Source organism: Papilio polytes, unplaced genomic scaffold (genome assembly GCF_000836215.1).
Source record: "Papilio polytes unplaced genomic scaffold, Ppol_1.0 DF821956.1, whole genome shotgun sequence".
Lineage (NCBI taxonomy): Eukaryota > Metazoa > Arthropoda > Insecta > Lepidoptera > Papilionidae > Papilio > Papilio polytes.
Window position 1 is genome coordinate 3097300 of NW_013527248.1, and position 21720 is coordinate 3119019.

Here is a 21720-nt window from a genome sequence, read left to right on the forward strand (position 1 = left end):
TTGTTAAAAATTAGTCGCGAAAGGAAAATATTACTTTTCCATTTTCTTTTTTTTACAGAGAAAAGACAAAATCATACTACTCGTCCATTGTAAAAATACTTTAACAGTAATTTAAATAAAAGGCCTTATTATATTGTAATTACATTCTGAAATCTATTTCAATTCTTTTTTTGTCTGAATTTTCTAAATTGAATATAAAGATTAATTATTTCATCACTTTAATTTTTATTTAATCGGTCAGGCATCAAGGGTTTTAGCATTGCTTGATTGCTGCGCGCACGCCGCTCGGTCGCTGACAGCTGACAGCATGACAGGCTGACAGCGCCACTGAGCACAATGTGTGCGAAAGCGACAACGTCACTCGTTAATTCGATGTAACTTAGAACGGTTGTGTTCCTACAGGGCTCATTGTAGTTCGCAACGAAAGCCCTTAACAGTGCCTATTCAAATGTAGTCCCCTTGGTGTTGTTACCCCAAAAGCTACCTTCAGAACTTCGAGAGGATAATCGATGAAAACGTAAGATATTCTTTACATTAAATTGACTTAACATAAACATATTGTACAATTTTTCACGTTAACTCGCTTTTCACAATCATTTTCCAACATAATCGCATTAAAGTTATCTTTATTAAGTTAAGTTAACTCATTTCTTTAGTATCACTATCCTAACCATTACATTCTCTTGTCTTTTGTGGAATTTGACAACAAATGTTGATATTTTGCTGTAATGGCTGCATAACAAGGAAATAATGAATCATAAATACTAAGGAAATATGTGTTCACTTTATTCACGATTGACTTTTGCTGTTATTTGTAACAAAAAATATAATTAAACTTAAAAAGTAAAGCGTTGTCTAGACATGCGGTACTTGACCCCAATCGGTCCGGCTTATATCCGATCATTGTTTCGAACTCTACGTTTTGTCAATTAACACGTGGTCCATGTATTTATATCGCGTTGCCAGGCAGAACAATGAATCAAAACGAAATATTTACAGACGTTTTAAAATAAAACTCGCGTACGACCGCGGGAAAACCATAAACGTCTGTTTTATCAATACGCGACAGCTCTAACTAATAAGACCTCGATTGTTAATAAAAATTGTTTCAAAGATTTTTCCTGTTTGGATTTAAAATCTTACTGAAATGTGACAAATAATCATGATATTTTTTTTATATTTATACGTATGCCTATCTCTATTATCTGACGTCTGATTATAACACTCAGGTTTTGTATAGTATGTTATGGACTCATCAATCTTTTAAAGAAAAAAAATTAAACTATATTATTTTAAGTGTAATTTCACAGTAATTCTCTAGTCAACTATGACTATATGGTAAAACGTGTCCCTACTAGTTGATAAGATTCGATACGAGATAACGAAAATGATTCAATAGATGTGACGTCACTACTCGCGTATCCTTCCGTCATACCTTTTGATGTTCCGGCATAATGAATGAATCTTTATTGAACCTTGAAATAAATTTAAAATAACAAATAACTACTTTTTAATTTTAGAAAATTTACATGCCTGTACGTCATTAACTAATTGATACATTCTACTTTAGTTTAATTTGCTATCAAATCATTCAATCAATAATTTATTTTAATAAACTAGACTAAGTCGATAGAAGAATGCTATAACAGAGCATACTTGGCAATTCCAAATATAAAAGTTAAGAATCAAATACAAACGATAATAAAATAGGTGTTTAGAAAACACGTGCAGGTAACAATAAAAATGTTTCTGCCAGGATTGGTCATAGACATCTAATATTGAAAACTAACATGACTGGTTTCAAATAAGGCGGGGAGTTGATGATAATGTAAAATGTAGGTAACTATTTTTTATTGAGATAAATGTGATATATATAAATGTTTTAGAAAAAATATCTAAGCGTTTAATTATGTTAAATTATCATTAGGGACCTTTTGATGTAGAGACTGGCAACCCTACAGAGAACGATCTCGGCACGTGCTCGTGGCGCCCCCCACGGTGACGTGTGTATCAATTTGATAATATCGTGTCTTCTATTTTCTGTTGTATTTGTATATTTTTCAATCATTGAGTTTAGAAAACACGTAACCTTGTTTGAAGTTGACCTTCTGAAGTCTTGTGCGAGTAACAGCACCATTTCAATACAATACAAAACTGTATTTTTTGCAATTGCTGCTTAGATTTTATACTTATTATTATTGAATTTGACTTTAAACTTCATTCTGCTAACTTTAATAGGAACTATCTTGGTGCTAAAGGTCAAATAGTTTATTATTTAGTAGATTAGTAGTTAAACCTAAGTCTACAACACTAGACTATTATTATCATTAGGAATGTTTAAGTATAAAAATGTGCTTCAATTCTATATTTATAACATAATCCAATTAGTTTTATAACCGTTTAACAGACATGGTTAATCACAGCTATAACACAATTGTAAATTATTATAACGTTCATGTGAATGGAACGCATCTAACGCAAATATAAGAATAAAAATAAGTAAACGCGTAATAAAAAAGAAATAAAATATTTTTATTAGGTGAGTGCAAATTTTTAAATTTATTAATCATAAATATACGCAGTTAATATTCAGCCAGAATCTTGTGCCTAAAATTAGTTGAAAAACAGCGATAAATCTTTCCACTTTGACGTGCACAGATAAAATATGAATTATAGTTCAACATCACAGTACTATGGAAATATCTTAATGACGTCCGTTCGTACATACGTTATCTGTATATCTTACCATATATCATAGTGTGTAAACATCATAATGTAGATAAGTTTTACAAAAATGCACGACGTTTTAAGTATTCCGAGAATAACGTATAGACAATAACAGGAAAAAAGAAATAATTAAAAGGTATCTCTACATATCCTTGCAGTCATCAAAATAATATTAAGGTGGTTTCACCGATTATTGACCAGATAGCTGAGTTGCCCAATGAGGATTAAACAAAATTATTATCGACTTCCAACATGTTGCATGGCGTGTGCATACACTGGCATGTGTAAATTAGTGCCAAATATAGGAAAAAAAACTTTAATTTACACATAAATTTAAATAATGTTTACTTAGCCTGTTAAATCATTATAAATCTAGATTTAACCTTCATAAAATCTGTCTTGATTCAAATGTCATTTTAATAATTCAATATCAATTATAATTTCAAATTGTTTGTTAAATTATTTGAATTCTCGCTATCCATATTTATTATACTCTGGATACATAATGCTGTAAATTGTAAGGAACGTCATTGATTTCTAATAAATCATTTGTGATTTAAATGAGCTATCGTCGCAGCACTGATGCAACAGTGGGGTCGTTTCTACATCACTATCAGTTGTTATCAACAATTTCTACGCCTTTGTGTATTGAATTGAAGTGTAACTCAAATGCAACTTTCCCGGGTTTTATTATATTTTTACTGACTGCCATAGAAGAATGTTAAATTTTAACTTATGTTACTGGATCTGCTATTATTTAAAAGCTAAAGATTTTTCCCTTTATCTATCCATCTATTTATATATAATAAAATTGGTGTGTCTGTTTGTAATATCAAAAGATAGATTCCAGATTTCAAAAAGATTATATATTTGTGTTGCTGATAACGAAAATCGCTTATAAAATTTCTTTGTCTGTCCGCAAGCCGTGTTTGTTCCGGGTAAACTCAGAAACGGCTGGGCCGATGTCGACCGGACTTTCACTGGAGGGTAGCTGACATAGACGGTCATATTATAGGCTACTTTTTTAATTCCTAACTGTCAAAACGGCGTAACGGGTGGTCCAAATTTGCGCTAACGAAGTTTGCGGGCGACAGCTCGTATGCATTAAAAAAATATGAAATAACAAGTTTATAAATTATCAAAATTGTATATCATTTGGTGTTATAAAAAGCGTATTTTATCGTCCATTCTCCAGTTACAAATGATACGGGGACCCACCTGGGCGGGCTTGCGCTCAGACGCGGCCATCACGTCTGTCTCGATCTCAAATGACCCTTGTACATCGCTGTTGCTATGCCAACCAGACGTATTGTTACCTTCGTCGGGTCTATAGCTAGGTTTTTAAATGTTTTAGGGGTGAGGTTATAACGCGTATATGAAATATTAAATTTCCAGTTAAAATATACTTTTTACGCATTTAAAAAATGTGTAAACATTTAAATGTTTTGGAATTAAAACTACCACACAGAAGACAGGCGTGAAGTGGGAGCAATTGCGCGTTTCGTCTGATGAGTAGTGGCGGTGGCCTAATTTTAGTCCCTTTTCCTTTCCACCCTTTCTCTTATAAGGAAAGGATGAGAAGGGAACGTGGAATTGACGCTGGAGTACGCGAGGTCGATTTAGGGTAGCAACGCATCGCTCGTCGCATTATGAAATAAAAAAAGAAAAAAAACCTCGAAATAAAGAAGAAAAGACTTTTAAAGTCAAAGCATGGATACTACAAAAAATGTCGTGTCATGTCATCTTATATTTCATTCTCTTATCTGGACTATCTATCTCTTTCTCTTATCAAAGAGACACTAATCCGCGGTAGATTTGACTTGACTTAAGTGGCTCAACGTGGAACGTAAATATAAGATAACAGGCGACGGTCTTAAGAAATTATTTAAATATTTTGTCAAGTCCATTTGCACTTGACTTTGAGAACTGTTCTTTGAATTGAGGTCAATACACTCATTATTATTTTTTCCTCTTAAAACTATGTCATCAGTTTAAAAAAAAAACTGTTTTTACTATTACATTAATGAGTATTTTTTTAATAGGTGCGAAAAACAGTAATACATTTGTAAGAATATATTAAAAAGAAGACTACAAAATAGTAAACATTTTACATTCAAAACGGCGTTTTCATACGATTAAAAGAATAGATTAATTGAATCCGATGTACTAAATTTCTTCGCCGAATTGCTAACAGGTCGTCCTAGTCCTGTTTTCTAACTTCAATGACATGAAGATGGCGTGATGTTGATAACAAACCAGTTTTATCGTACTACATACATGCATTAACACTATTTATTCATGTATTTTAAGACTGGGCTCTAATGAATTAAACAACAAAGGCATAATGTAAACATGCTAATGTAGAATGCATAAAAGTAACTATTACATTTTTATAATTGCTACTTCTAAAACTATATATTTTTTTTATTATTAGGTAAACGAGCAAGTGGCTACTCGAATCCGCCGAAATGGCGAAGCGACCACTGCCCATAGACATCCGCAATTGCAAATGCCTTGCCTACCCTTAATCGATGGAAGAGGAGATGCACATAAACAGGACATTTTCCTTCGCATGCGTCTCTTCAGCCGTCAAATCCTATTTACCTTCCCATCGTTTCCTCACGATAAAAGGGTGGAAAGGAAAAGGGACTAAAATTAGGTATCCGTCACCACACTCAATAGAAGAAACGCGGAATTGCTCCCACTTCAAGCCTGTCTTCTGTGTGGTCGTGGTATTGCTGCCGGGGAGCGCCCCATTCGTGCGAAGATATTAAAGCGGGATCTACCACTGTTATAGTTTAATATGTTGCTTTTTTAACTTGGCGATAGCTTTCTGGGTTAACTCAATGTTTTGGTATGCCCGTGTCTTCGCTTGCGTCAATAGTAGTCACAATAACTCGGCAATTCTAACGACAAACACTTTCTTTGTTTCCTCAGAAACGATGACGAGAAAACGAACATTTTTTAAATAGTCGTAGTAAGTTTGTCTCCGTGGCCGGTTTTTAATGTTACAAAATTTTTCATTTCCTTCATACAAATTGGCAGGTCAATAACTGGTTCACTTACCTTAATCTTTTACCTTTTACATCATCTGATATGTCTTTTTATTCTTCTAAACACCTCCAATAATGCAACACTATAATGCATTGTTAATTTATTTGTATTTGTTCCAGATCTGTAGCATTCTACTAGATTTTTGCCTCATCTTCGCCCACCGTTGCGAACAGTTCCATCCCGATGGGTTGAGTACGCCGACACTACGTGTTTGTGGTCACACCACTGACTTCGTAAGTACATTACAATATATGCTTTATTTTAAATGACATAGAGAACAAAATTGCGAGACATTTAACCCTTAATTAGTATCTAGTTCTTTTATTTTATTACTTCGTATTCTTCTTTCGCCCTATTAGATACATAGATAGATATATACCAAAGAATGTTCAAGCTGGTTTCGTGGTATACAAGACGTTTTAAGAAGCTGATGAACTCGACTATTTTTAAGATAATTACGTCTATAATTAGTAATTGAATATCCAAATAATTGTTTTTAATTAATAACATTTTCCCACTGTATTTATTTCCACAGCATATGACAAACGTATTTAAAATTACCTGAAGTAATTAATGTTGCCTTTTTTGTAGTTTTTAAACAAACCTCGTAAGGTCATTGCGATCTTTAAAACCCGAACTTAATTCCTTGAACCCGTGTATTTAATAAGTTTTCGTACATATACAGTTTAAGGATTTTATTTTATTATGGTAAAACGAAAAGAAAACCAAAGAAACGAAACGTAAAACAAAGAATCGTAGTATCGAGAAAATATATATAAAAAACACGGCATCAAATGTTAGCACTATGGGATTGGCATGTCTTTTTAAAGATAATAATCCCACCTCCTAATAAAGATTAAAAAAATCAAATGTTGAATTATTACTTAACGCTCTTTAATAATAAAATAAATGTATTTTTAATAATATTACGACTCTAGTATTATCTACTATTAACAAAAACTGTACATTGGCAGCAGGTAGACGCATACCGACATTTCTCGAATACCACCTTATTTATCTCGGTTTCTGTGCCTCGGCCAAGGAGACAATTTAAATTGTAATGAATTCAAGAAAAACGGCAACAGCACAGCATAGCAACGACAAGTCTGGTTTATTTTTTAATAAGGCAATCAAAGAAACAGTTAAAAATACATGAATTGAAAAAATAAAGTATTAATTCTTATGACTAGACGAGAACTTTATTAATTTAGCTGGCATCGGTTCCCCTAGATCGTTTTAATTTTAGTTTCTCCTTTTCATTATGTGTGTGTAATGTAATGTAACATGTACTTTTGTAAATGTAAATGTCATATGTGTAATATTTTGTTACATGAGTTAAATAAATTATTATTTATTAATTTAATGGCTTAAATTTTTCTCATTTTAATTAATATAATTTAAATTTTGTATCGAAACGATTCCGGATTTCTTGATTGGGTTTATTACTGTTGCAAGACTTGTTTTCACTTATCGCTTCCGTCGCATTCGTAATGTCAAGCGAACAAACTTGAAAACTATGAACTCGTTCACCTACACCCGTCCGTCAAGTGACGAGTGAAATCCAGTTTGTAATGTATTTCATCCATTCACCTTTATAACACGTTTTGACCTGTTCCGACCCCACGATACCCCAGACCGGTCTGCTCTAGTAAAGATTAAGTTCTATGCATCTATAGATAACTGCCCTAAACGTACAGTCGTGGATAGCTTTGGTGTTTCACTTTAGAAAAATTGCAGACAGCAGAGACAAACTCCACTTCTTGCAAATAACCGCTTTGGTAGCAGTGAGTTGCGTAAACGACGTGATAATAATAGAAAGTAATTAGTCGTGTACTGAGCGACCTTTTTTCGTATACATTTCAAAGCTGTCGTGTTGGTTTTTGTTCTGCGTAGTTTTTAACTTGGAATACCGCCAGATCTCCCGATGGTACATTCATTAAAAAAATCGTACTAATATGCTATTCTGTGAGTTGGATAAAAAATATCTTTAATTATAGTGTTTTGTAACACTAGTGAAAGATTTAAACGGAACGCATGGTTCTCAATAACTTTAATTAGGGCCGGAATGCACTGAGGCCAAGTTACGAGTGCAACACGGGCAGTCGGTCATTGACCCCTATCTCATTCACCGTGGGAGTGCGTTCACTCGCCCGCACACTATCCAGTGCATTCACTTTGCCTCTTATAACAGGATCTCCCTTTCCCTGCTAACAATGTGATCGAAATCAGGGCTTTGCAGACACAAAAAAACGTCTCGCTGTTCGATTTGCTGCTTTTATTTGATACTGTCCTTGCCTCTTGCACGTGGAATAAAGCATTATAGACCGTATTATTTTTGAATTAGGTTTATAATAGTGGAACTATAGGCAAATCAGTGTGATTTACAAACTTACATATGAAGTAAATAACTCATTACAATTTACTTTTAAACAAAATCTCACTACAAATCTTGTATTGTTAGTATCATAGGCATAGATACAATTGAAATGCTAATTGGTTTATTTTTTACTTTTTGACAAGCATTTACTTTTGTACACGACCTTGTTTCTACGTTGACTACGTTGACACTTTGACCTTCACAAAAAATTTGAGGAATTATTTAAACATTATTTAATACACAAATTAGATCCCTAGACTGTAATATAAATCAATTTAATATTGCTCTTTTTTTCTTTAGTTTGTATTATTTTCTATGTTTATGTTTTAACATCCCAGCTGGTTAGCTGGTTAAAAGATTTTCTACGATGACGTATTTGCATAATTAGTCCTATTCTAATATCTAACATTGTAAATTGAACGAGCTCGTGACAAATCATATATAGAGAAACGTGTCTATTAAATAAACACGTAAATTATCACGTAACAATAAATTCTACAATCCTTCAGTTGTACTATTTTAAAATAACTTTCGCAACTACTTATTAAATGGCTGTCAATTCTAAAATCGACATGTAAATATTCTTGTTACGTATTAAGATAAAGTCAAGGCTTTTGAATAACATCCAAAAACTATATCCGTGCAAAGTTATGTCAGTTTACATACAGTCTATATACAGTTTAAGAGCGTTCGTGTAATGTATGGACTATTCGTTAAAAAAAGCATCATTTATATATTATATTCAGGGGACTTGAAATTCACTAATTTCACAACAAAAATTGTTTAAGTAAACTGAATTACCTATATCATTTTCTTAATAAACTAATCTTATATATAGAGAACAGAGGGAAAAGTTAACAATTAGCATATGGTCAGAGTTTCCGATCAATCAAGAATATTATGCAAACCATAATCTCAAGACGTCCATTTGATTGACGCATTAGACTCATGTTAAGTCACTGCAATAATCGAATCTAAAGATACACGGCCAATACAAGATTGCATTCCGAAGAAGCGATGCTGTAAATCTGAAGTGTTGTATCAATTGACTGCTGGCTTACAAAACAAGATTTATTAGCGTAACAGGAAATAATTTCGAATTATGTCGCAATTGTTGTTATATTGCTAGATTTTTTTTTGTTTTTTTTTTTAAAGTAATCATTACGAACATAATTACATTTTTGGGATCAACTTTATTTGTTTAAATGTTAAGATATTCAAACATACGCACATAGATTATTCTTAAAGACAAACAAAATAAATATTTTGGGATTTATTGTATTGTAAGAACGGGCAGAGAAAATATAGAGTAAAAATATATTATATTTCAGGAATGATATCGCAATAAAACTAAAAGAAACAGAGTCGTTAAATCGTAACCAATAAAACGATGTGATGGCAACATTCAATATTATATTGTTATTGAACATGATGTAATAAATATTTAAAAAAAAACATTGCAAATAATTAAAAATGGCAATGGCAAAAACAAATAAACGAATGATGCAGAATTATTTGGCACATGCTGGTTGTAATTGCATTATAATAAAAAAAAACTCGTGTAATGTCGATGTACGTTATTATTGTTTTATTTCGAATGTTTGCATTTCACTTGTTATTGTGTTAAATTGAGGTCGAACACGTTGCTTTTTCTCTTACTTCACTTTTTTATTCTCTAGATGTATTTGTTTGAAAGTAGTATGGCGGGAATAAAAGTTCAAAAAATGGAACCTAACCTAAAAATAGTATGAAAGGAGATTACAAGAAAATTAAAAAAAAATATTTAAATGTCTGAACTTAATTTTGTTAGGCGCGAAAATCATACCAACCGTTTTCCTACTCTTAAAGGATCTGAAGTCAAGGACAAATAAATTTTTGTTTGAAAGGAAAGTAATAAATAAAAAGATGTGATCTTTGATATTTTGCGTAGTAAGATTATTTTAAACATTTCGTTTGACGTCGTACAATTTTTATCTAATTGTCAGCGAATTCATTTATGTTTAAGTATGTGATTTAAGAAGCCCGAAACTGTTTTCTCATCGTTATGTAACCAATGTAATCGTTCTATTTCTATGTTTTGTATACTTTTGGTATTAACGCTAAGTCTTTATGCAAACTGTATTACGTACTTATTATTGCTTGGGAATATTAATTTCTTCACTTCGTTCACTTCATCAAATACTAAGCTTACAATAAGTTATTAAAATTATAAAGTAATCCTCGTGAATGATGCTAATGTCTTATAAATATTCTGTTAAAGGTTTAGTAAAGAAATACGTGTGCTATAAAAATCTGCTCTGCTAAAAATCTCTCTAAGAGCGGGCCCACACCTTTTACTAAACTATCGCAAACTGTTCTTCGATTGTCGATTGTTTCATAGCCAATACAACAGTTAATTTACACAACTAATCGAGTAGTGTGCACACCTCGTAAGCTCATAGGAATCAAAGCAGGACTAAACAGTTGTGCGATAGTTTAGTTTCAAGTGTGCAGACGCTCTAAGTCTATTTTTTCAGTTCCTACACTGTATGTAAGCTTACGCTTCTCTTTGAGTAAAACCCAATCGATCAGTTTACTCATCCTCTTGATACTTCTGCATTAGTCACTTTTTACGATTCGGATACAGCAAGAGGTGTTATTCATACAAAAGTGTACCCAGCACCACTTTATCAGCCATAACGTGTCGATAAACATGGCGGGTGCTCTTCAAAAATATACACGGGCATCATCATAAAATTCATAAAACCAAATGTAATCCGGCGTTCGCCAGCATTGATTTACTTTAGAAATGTTTACGAAGACGGACGTCCTTTTGAAACTTCGTATACCTAGTTGATGTTAATAAAAATATGTATTAATCTCGTTAACTTGCAATAACAACCAGTGCTTCTGCGTAACTCGCGTGAGATCGACGATACACTAAATCAATATTTCGGAATTTCAAAAATAGATATACGAAACTATCAGACACGGGTGAAAATCTCTGTAATATATTAAACGAGTTAGTACTATTCACATTTACATCGTTTAGTGTGATATTTGAAGAGAAGAAGTCCCAGGTGAGTAGAAACAGAATAAACGCGAATGAAAATTCCCAATTCTAACTTACGCATGTCAAATCACGTAAAGTTTGATAGTTACCGCTTGTTAAGGGACATCACTGTAAGCAAAAAGAACTTTAAAATATATTTGTGTTCAATCAGCAGTTGCATAATTATATCACACAAAATAAAGTGGACATGACTCTCATATTAAATAATTATCAATAAATTACCAATTGTTCGAAAATACCTTTAATTAAAAAAAAGTGTGCGATATGAGCGATGAGCTTGATCCAGGATGTTTTTATTTTATTATATGTTCATATTTGATATTCTTTAATTAATCGTATTAAATATTTGTGTTGCAAAATTTGCGTTTCAAAAATACGAGCCATCGATCTTATAGTGTGCTTTTAATCAATTAAAACAAAATACTCTAAAAAAACGTAAAAATACTCTAGTCTTATCCATACTTTACTGCCTCAGTAAAAATATATAATTAGCTAGTTTAATAACAATTTATGATACATGTAATAGGAGGCGCATGTCAGTTGCTATGGCGCCTATATGATATCACGGGGTTTCACGTTTCAAGGTGCAAGAGAATAAGTGCACGAGTACTGAGTGCAAAGTCGGTGTGCTTGCACTCAATCTCGGAGTAAGTTAAATTTTTAAATGCGATTTTCGTTATCAGCGACGCAAATACAACATCTTCCTGAAATCTGGAATTTTTCTTTTGATATTACAAACGGACAGTCCAATTTTGTTATATGTATAGATTTACAATTGGCACTTTTTTGGTTGATTTTTTTCGTTATCCGATGTACTAACCGACGGGCTAGTATGCGCGTGTAACTTTGCCGTATAATTTTATATAAACAGCGGCAATATCAAAACTGCATTAGAACACGTTTTCATGCGTTGCGATACTTGGCGTCTTTCCCAAGGCTCAACATAGGATATGGAAAATCTGTTGAATGTTCAAGAAGCTCATATATTTTGAAGGTTTATAGGAATTAAATGCGTTAAAACTGAGGGTTTATTGACTTATCGGAATTTAATACATGTTATTTACTTTCTATATACATGTATGTGCATAATTTAAGGTAGTAAACGTGGATATTTATCGTTTATGTACTTAAGTATTTACGGCTTAGAGTCGAACGTGTATTGTATGGTTATTTCAGGAACGGATATTTACTGGGCATAAAGTCAACACCTTAGGTAATAAGGATTTCTAATGATTTATATAGACAGCTTTACATAGATTACATGGTTCTTCAGTATTTTAGTGTTGTAGAACTTGCAGTGAATCGGCTACTGGTATTTGTTGATAGTTGCTTGTCTATCGTCCACGTGTAAGACTTCAGGTAACAAGTGTATGATTTCCACTTTGATACTATTGTTACTAGGATAGTAACTTGCATCGTGAGAAGTGAGTGAGTGATACGGAGTAAGTGCTTCTAATATGTACGTGAAAGTTTTTATTTTAAAAAATTATATTTGAGGTCAATTATTTCAAGTGTTTAGTGTTTTTTTGGTGTAACAAAAAAGTTTTGCAAAAATTACTTTTATAGATGCGAGTTGAAGAAATAAAGTTAATTCACAAATGCTTTGAAATTTACAAGGTTTCGAATAAAAGGTTAGATTGATTTTAGTTATGTTTGCATCTTAATTTTTTAACTGAAATAAATTCTGAAGCCAGTTTAATTTGATCAGTTTTTGTGAACAAACAAAGAAATGCGTAACATTTATCAGTATTAACTTGTGTTTGAGTTTGTCAGATTGTTTAATGTAGCTGAAGATGTTTAAATAATATATTTATCTCGTATTGATTCAATGATAAAGGTAGCGAAACGACTCCTGTCTCTTCACCTGCTAGTTGTGTATAACAAACCGACGGACAAACTGAACAATGTTTTTCCTTGTGAAGTTATAACAATGGATATTGTTTATATTTTATTAGTGTTTATTGATGTGATGTGATATTGAGAGACTGATATTGTAGTTAACATAGGTACGTACTTTTTTTCTGAGAATAAACATAATAGTGATTCCAATTAATAAAATGTACATAAATAATTATTCTGTTAGATAGATATTAGTCGAAAAAGAAATGACAAACGACTTTCGGTAGAATTCTGAAACGAAATTTAAATAAGTTAAAGCTCTTCAAATGATAGGGTTACGTCAAATTCTATTAAAACATTTACGTTTCTCAGATTTAAGCGTTTATGAAGTGTTCATGTTTCGTTGCAGTATTTACCAGCTAGTTTAGATGCTTATTTAATTCATGTTTCTTTTGTTCCAGGGTTAAAGATAGAAGATATATAATCTGAATAGACGTGATCTAAATCAGCGGAGGGTATCCAATGCTGTCTCCGCAACCAGACGCCGGAGTAACGTCAGGGGCACCGTGAACACTGGCGGTCGACGCACCACTTTGATGATCGCTACCCCATTAGAGAAAATCACCTACACGCTCTGTCACTTCATTATTATTAAATTCCTTAATATCTTCTTTATTTTATAAATCCATATTATATATATCACCACAAGAAATGACCAAGATGCTGAAAGTAGTAGGCGCCTCTTGGCTTCAGACTAAAATCAGTTCATATGTTCTGGGATTTCTCGGCGTTCTGGCTATAGTCGCCCTGTTCGTTGGACAGATGGAGAGGTATGCTTTTACCTTAATGCTACTAAATGCAAGCTTTAATTTATTATCACCTTACTGTGTCTGGCTTTGTATGTATGGGTTTTTGCCAAACGTATTTAATACTGCGGGCTAAAGCAAAGCTTTTTACTGCAAAGTAAACGCAGGTTTTTTTATTAGATAGTAATAACTTTATGAAGTTTTAGACAACTCGATATAACTGTTCTTCCGTTTATTAATAGATTTTTGAAGTCTTAATATATCGTTTTGATTGACTACTGTTATTTTTGTATTAGTCGTTACTTAAAATTCTTCGTATGTTTACCGTATCAAAGTAGAAACGCAACATTTTGTAGATATAAAAATAATTATTGCATAAGCATATCAAATGAAAAGGTGAAGTTATCAATCATTACGTTTGACAATAATGAAATTCAAATTTTCTTTAAGCAACTAAGTACTTAAAATTTTTAATTTCTCATCCTACAATTCCTCAAATACCAATTAAAGTTAATATGACTTTTAACTCTCAGGACGGTAATTATTTTTGTTTTCAATAAAAACTCTTTAATATTTATTTAGAAGTCAAGAAGACGGCAACTATGCGGCGACGGTCTTCTACTCTGAGAAGACCGGGTACCGCATCGAGTACTGGGGCCAAAGCAATAAGCTGGCGGACCTACCTAGAGGGGTCGCCCGCGCTTACTTCAGAATGGACATGGAAACAACAGGGTCAGTACAAATATATGCCTTCTTTCTAAGCTGAAATATGCAGTTTAGTTAAAATGCTTTACAAAAAAAAAATCCTCCAATATTATTCTAAGTATCAATTGATTTAGAACTATGTATCCATCGGTTTTATGTTCCGAAAATATTCTCTTTAACATAAGAATTTTGAGTATTAGTTACTTATTAATTGCTTTTTAATAATTCAATAATTAATAAAAAAAAAATAAAGTCGTTCATGTTCAAACTTCATTGCCAACTGTCTACGACATTTACTTTCCAGAGAGAATTTAAAATTTCACGGAATTTAATCCTGTCAAAGGATACCTTCAAAACTCATTTGCCATACAACATTGAAAGAATATCGCATCTAAAATATTTTACATGTATTTAATCCAACAGATGGTCACTTCTAGAAGTAGAAACTGACGGCACATATAGAGACGACATTCAAGCGTATGCGGCGGGCATCGTAGAGGGGGCGTTAACATCCTACCTCATACACACACATCTTGACAACACGGTGCGTGCAGCGTGCGGCAACCATGCGCGACAGTGCGACAGAGTTAAAGACGAACTTGACAAATCAGTCAACATCTGGAAGAGCTACGCAGCTGAGAGAGAAGCCACTGATCCCTTCTGGCATCATGTAAGAATACATTGTAATTCTAAATTCAAATGTCTAAAAGGTAACCAGCTAACTGGCCACATGCAATTTTTACGTCTTTATTCTTAATTCTCATGGTTTTGCTTCTAGTCATTTGGCCATCTATCACGATTGACAGAAAAGAGGTTTAATAGCAAACTATCTAATTCTTGTCTCCAAATGTCTTTGTTATTCGTTTATTTTGAAGAAAAATATCCATAAAACGTTTTAATTTGTTATTTATTATTTTAAAATGTCCAGATCATTATAACTAATGCATAAATTATTTGTAGAATAACTATTGCATTAATTTAAATAAGCACATGACATGTGTAGACTTAGAAAGCGACTTCCGCTTCCTATGAGCAATATGTAAAGTCTAAAAATACTTGTTATTAGTTGCACTGGAATGGTTAGTCACATATGAACAAATATTGAAGCGGCAATTCAAATCTTTGTATACCTCTATCTGCACATTGTGTTATTTAGTGCCATCTAGAAATCTAGATTACTGTTTCTGTATCTATACCTATATGTGGACAAAACATATTCTTATAATCTGTAAACATTGTATTCATAATTTTTAAATCGAATTGAATTCGATTCCGTAAACTGAAATTCTCGAGCAGAAAACTAACAGGCTATTATACACTTGGCCAGTACAGTTGGTTAGTAGCGGTGAATAATTGGACTGGTACACTGGGACAGTGTCAACTTTAACTGGCGCCAGTAGATACAATCTGTGACTGGCCGTCACTACTGTCCAACTGTACTAGCCAAGTGTGAACAGCGCATTAATGTTTTAAATACTAATAAGCACGTACCCGCAGGTTTCATTATATTACACACAAATAAGTGGCATGTACACTGGCTGGAAACACGGCAGCGAACGTAATGCCAACACGAAATCTGACACGGATATATCGGAACTCTATTGGCTGAACTCTATGGCTGATGTGGTTGAGCTGCAGCGCAAGATGAATGTTACCATAGACAATCCAGCGAACCAACTGCCAGGACTCTCTAGTGCATTCCTAAGGGTAGTCAACGAAACATTAGAGAATGGAACAATTACAAAGAGAATTTACCTCGCGCATAATACAGCAGGGAGGTAAGTTTCAAATTGTTAATTAAGAAAACTAAGATTAGTAAAATAATTTGAGTGTGTAATGATAATGTAATAGTGTAGTAAATAAATGTAGTTATATATACAAATTTAGTATGTAATGACCACTTTCTACGGTTGTTACCTACATTATAAAAATACTTCTTGCGCCTGCTACTCTAACCGTGTGGAATTAAAAAAAAAAAGTAAGTTGCCATGTGTTTTTCCAGACTATCCTCTACATCTATGTCAAATTTCATCGAGATTGGTTCTGCAGTTTATGTTACAAACTCTAACAAACATCCATTCTTCCGTCCATCTAAACTTTCGCCTTTATAATATTAGTAAGATTCCCATCTTTTTTCATTATTGGAAAATGTTTAGCGATACCTACCGTGTTATAATTTGTTTACTTGTACAATATTTATGTAACTTGTGTAAACCGGCAGTTTCCACTGATAACAATGGCCGCATTGGATTGTTTGTTTGTCAACAAAGATATCAGTTATTTTATCTCGTATCGCGCAAAGATCATAAACAACCATCGCATGTCCATTGCCTTGTGTCCAATATTATCTTAACATATATTCTGAACTTATAAAACGTAGTTTAACAATGAAAATAGTACAAAAATAACTTTGTCTCTACTTTTAGGATAATAATATGTACGTGTTATAACTCTAACATAGCCTATTTTTTTATTTGAAATCAACATCTACAGACTCTTGGTCTGTATTCTTTTTTGCACAGTTTAGTCGTATATCTTTCTTTTTTTTGTTGCGTATTCCTTGTGCTAGCTACATTAATGAGTTCCTTTTATATATGTACATATTTATTTTGTATTTTCCTTTATTTTTATTAGTATTTTAAGTTACACTAAATACAATAACAGTACTTTTGTTACACCTTTATAAGATAGTTCGTAACATTCACTCACATACAAACTAAATTATCTGTACTTCTATTTCAGTTATTCATCAATGACGCGTATTTTAAAGAAGTACAAGTTGAACTATCACAAGACATCATCTGACGACGCCGCAGTCCCCGGACTGTCGGTGGAATTCTCCGGGTACCCGGGCTCTGTGACCAGTCAGGATGAGTTCTACGTCATCAGGGGAGACAACCACAGGATGGCGGTCGCGGGAACCACGCTTAGGAATTACAATAAGAAGCTGTGGAAGAGCATTAACATCACAGAACAGGTATGACGAGTTTCTGTAGAACTTTTATTAAAAAAATATGTAATTAATAGTGTAGATTTTGTTTAGTTTTTTGTAACTTGATTCTTCTGTCGTTCTCTATTTAATTAGGAACGGCATATAGGATAGCATTAAAAGACTCATCACTTATGTAACTGTAATTTTCACGTTAATATATTTTAATAACTTTTAGAGCGCGTGCACATTTGACAAAATAACCGCACAACTGTTGTGCGATTGTCGATTTTATGCAGCGTTTAGTTTATTTGAACTGTTTAGTTACACAACTTAAAATCGAGTAGTGTGCGCACCTCCTATAAGCTATAGGGAATCAAACTAAGACTAAATAGCTGTGTCTACGGGTAACGGGTACAGGAAGGTTAATTAAAATAAAAAAAATGGTGTTCCATTTATTAATTTGAAAGTAGCAATGTCTTTATAGAAGGTTCCATTCCAGTTGCCGGTTGGCCCCCGTGTGTCGGCCGCCAACAAGTTGTCGGCGAACGTGAGCGCGTGGGGCCGCACGCTCGCCGCGCACAACTCCGGCACCGCCACCCGCCAGTGGCTGGTCGTTGACTTCGCGCACTTCCACCGCCACCAGGGGAAGCTCAAGGACAAGACGGAGATCGTCACCGAGATCACTGTTAACAAGTAAGTACAAAAGTGAGTAATAATACAATACATAAATGCGAAGGTTTAGATGGATGGATGGTTATTGTCCGAGTTTGTAGCCTAAACCGCTGAACGGATTTCCACGAAATTTGGTATAGATACAGAGGAAACACTGGAAGAACACATAGGCTATTCGCATTTGTATTTTTATTACCACGCGGACGGAGTCGCGGGCGATAGCTAGTAATACTCGTAATAATGCATTTAATCAGCTCAAAAACGCATTGCAATAAATACAAATACCAGTATATTAAAACAGTTCAATTGAGAGATGACGTGAGAACTGTTTTCCTCAACGTCATTCAATTAACTCGCCTCACTTCGAATTATATAAATCACAATTAGAATCAATAGTTTTCTGCGTACACTATGATAAATACTTCCTGTACAAATACATATGACGTAATATAAGTATAGTGTGTGACGTCTCTTTGTACAGATAGTACGTTGTATACTAGCTGTTCTCGTGCAACTTCAACCGCATAAAATTATAAAAAAACTTTATTGTCTTGATTACATTTGTAAAACTTTCTATTCCAAAGTTCTTTGGCCAACAATTAACGTTGCCACGACAATGCTTCTTTGCTGCATGGCTAGAAGTTTTTGTCCCTTTCCCGCATAAAGGATTGTTTCAATTTGTTTACCACCTAAGTTTAATAGTGTGAAAATAGCGCATAAAGTGCGTAATAAAGTGAAGGGCTTTCTTAATATTAAAAAATAATTATTATTCACCAATATACTGGGATTGCTGACATTTTACATAGCCAAGGGCCTATCCCACCAAATTGTAAATGGTCTGATAACAATCAAACGTGTAAAATATATGATTGAAATATCGAATTTAGTTCCCCCATCTGACAGTGACGTCATTTTTAAGCTATCTGTGAAGTAAGAAGTAAAGTAAGAATCAGCAAGTGGTGGGACAGGCTCTAAGAAGTGTGTTTACGCTTTTTGTTAGTATAAATTGATAGATGTCGTGTTCTAAACGATCATTGAACGTTACGTTTGTTTTATAGGGATGTAAAGCACACTATTATCCACCGCTGGGGAGGGCGCGGGGGGCGCGAGGGTCGCGGCGGGCGCGGCGCCGCCTGGCTGCTGGAGCAGGCGCCGGGCCGCACGCAGTCCGCAGACCTCACCGCTGCGTTGCTCGACAACCACTACTGGGCCACATACGGACTGCCTTTCTTTAAGGTATATCATGTTAACGCCATACTGTTAAAAAGATTGGGCAACACTAGAACATCGGTATAGACTCACGTCCCTATATGACAGCTGTCAATGTCATTCAGACGCTTTGGAATATCGCGCCATTTGGCGAGAGGCTGTGGCATGAGTGTTTAAGTTAATTACGTTGTTACAATCATATTAATTGTGTAAATGTACTATTCGCTCTATTTCACTCATTAAACATACTCCGTTGCTTACGTACGACAGACTTTGTGCGCTAATGCTGGATTGATGAAGTTTCCAATTATTTTATCATTACCTAGCGATTCATAATATTATTTTGACGTAAATTTTGACGTAGTAAAACTTTTGTTACGTAGTTCAGAAACTCGTTAATGAAGTTATCGAACCAGTAATAATGACTGGATAAATGTAGCTGGGAAATCATAAACCGACATTGCATACGAGTTAATAATTAAACTTTATATGATATAACCATTCGTTACAGGACGTAGCAGAATTAACACACGTGACGAAAATGGAAGCTATGTACGGGAAAATGTTCTCAGAATCGGAATCTCCGCGTGCAGTGACTTTCAAGCAGGGCTACAAGAACGCCACGACACTAGACAGCATCATACAACTAATGCGCATGAACAACGTCACCGCGCTCAACGACAATGAAACCAAGCTTCCAGAATGTTCCGAAGAACGAAACTGCATACTAGAGGAAGCCGGTTTATGGTCCGCGCTCGGAGTTCGAGGAGATATTGTTAAACGACATCAAGAAGCGTACGGAGTTATTGATACGAAAGTCGTTAGTGGTAAGATACTGTTTTCTATAGTTGTTAGTTATTCAAAAAGTAATTATTAAAAAATTAAGGGCCTGTCCCACCACTGGCTGATAGAGGGTCATATAGCTTAAAAATGACTTAACTGTCAGATAGGGTAATAAAATCCGATATTTCCATCACATTTTTACACATTGAATTGTTATCAGACAATTTACTATTTGGTGGGACAGGCCCTAAGTCTTGAGCCTTTAGTGTCAGAGTGTCAAACATTATTTAACTAATGAAGCAATAAAATTAATGATAACAAATAATTATTTTCTATAAAATAGTAATCATCAATCCAATTTTACAGGTACAACAGACGGCGATAGCTTAGATCTTGTCGCGATATCAAGTCCTCCATTCACGGAGCCACAAAAACTGAATCAAACTGAGATGAAACTTAACAAAGGAAACCTCGCCTCCATATATACTGATGCGTTTGACGATGAACCAACAATAAACGGTCTACAAATACGAGATCTCGTTAAACAAAAAGCCGAAGAGGAATTAGAAATGCTTAACAAAGACACTTTACAACCCTTCCAATGGTCGGATAGTTCGTTTAATGATATCACACACGAGGGTTTACCCGACAAATGGGCTTTTGGCCCTTTCAAACCACAATGGTCCTGGTGAATCTCAAAATCGCAAACACTCAAAATAAGACATGTACTTACCAACTGTACTTAATTTTTGTTAACTGTACCTAAAAATCAATTTTAATGTTCTATTTCTAATTTTTTTAACACATGTTGTTGGAAGTTGGAAGCATTATGGCCTGATTACGATCTAAAGAAATCCCAGTAAATAATTGGCCTTATCAACGATTTATATGAACTGCATTCAGCCTTACGTTTATTTAATAATCTCTCTAATTCCAAATCTCTACTTAAATTCAACCTACGATAGGTTTTGTATTTTTTTATAACTCTATAGGCAAAAATTATGTGTTGATAATTTTTATATACTTCCATCCATCGTCTTAAAATTAAATCGTGAGTTTATGTTCTATACATTTTATTTATTCGTCACAAAGTGTCTATATTTACTGTTGTTTTGTCGTATGCATTAAATATTTTTTACAACTTTATTTATAACTGAAATGAAATATAATAAGAATGAAGTGACTTAAAATAAAGGAGGCATATCGATTTTGCTCTCGAAATAAATTAATTATAAAAACACCTGTCTTTCATTTCTTACGTGTCGTAAATACGTACTCTTACCTAAAGTGTTAAAAAGATGCCAAACGAACAAGCGGCCACTTGAATTGGCTGAAAAATAAAACACCCAATACTCACAGACATCGTTTCAATGGAGGTGGGCATGTAAAGAATATATTTCTCCTTGCTAAACGTCCTCTTCTTCCCTATTCCTTCATATAGTAAAAGTCCATCGATCCTTATAATAAAAGGATAGTAATGGAAAGAAGGTCTTCGGCAAGGCATACTCTTTTGAGTACAAATGGCGGAACTAATTCACCACCACTTCACCAGTCGAGCCGGTGT

General features: G+C 33.8%; 1 protein-coding gene across 1 annotated transcript; it reads left to right on the plus strand.

Moving 5' to 3' along the window:
• The first annotated feature begins 352 nt into the window (after positions 1-352).
• On the plus strand, positions 353-21394 carry LOC106107624 (putative phospholipase B-like lamina ancestor). Its single transcript, XM_013288562.1, has 11 exons — positions 353-517; positions 5901-6014; positions 13511-13879; positions 14438-14587; positions 14984-15230; positions 16058-16338; positions 17303-17537; positions 17992-18185; positions 19223-19400; positions 19885-20200; positions 20523-21394. The coding sequence occupies exons 3-11, from the start codon at positions 13761-13763 to the stop codon at positions 20846-20848; spliced, it is 2046 nt and encodes a 681-aa protein (XP_013144016.1). The 5' UTR covers positions 353-517; positions 5901-6014; positions 13511-13760; the 3' UTR covers positions 20849-21394.
• Positions 21395-21720: the final 326 nt, after the last annotated feature.

Coding starts and splice junctions, on each gene's coding strand:
- LOC106107624 (XM_013288562.1), top strand. CDS start 13,761: ATGACCAAGATGCTGAAAGTAGTAGGCGCCTCTTGGCTTCAGACTAAA. Junction 14,588..14,983: donor ATGGACATGGAAACAACAGG/GTCAGTACAAAT, acceptor TTAATCCAACAG/ATGGTCACTTCTAGAAGTAG. Junction 18,186..19,222: donor ACCGAGATCACTGTTAACAA/GTAAGTACAAAA, acceptor TTTGTTTTATAG/GGATGTAAAGCACACTATTA.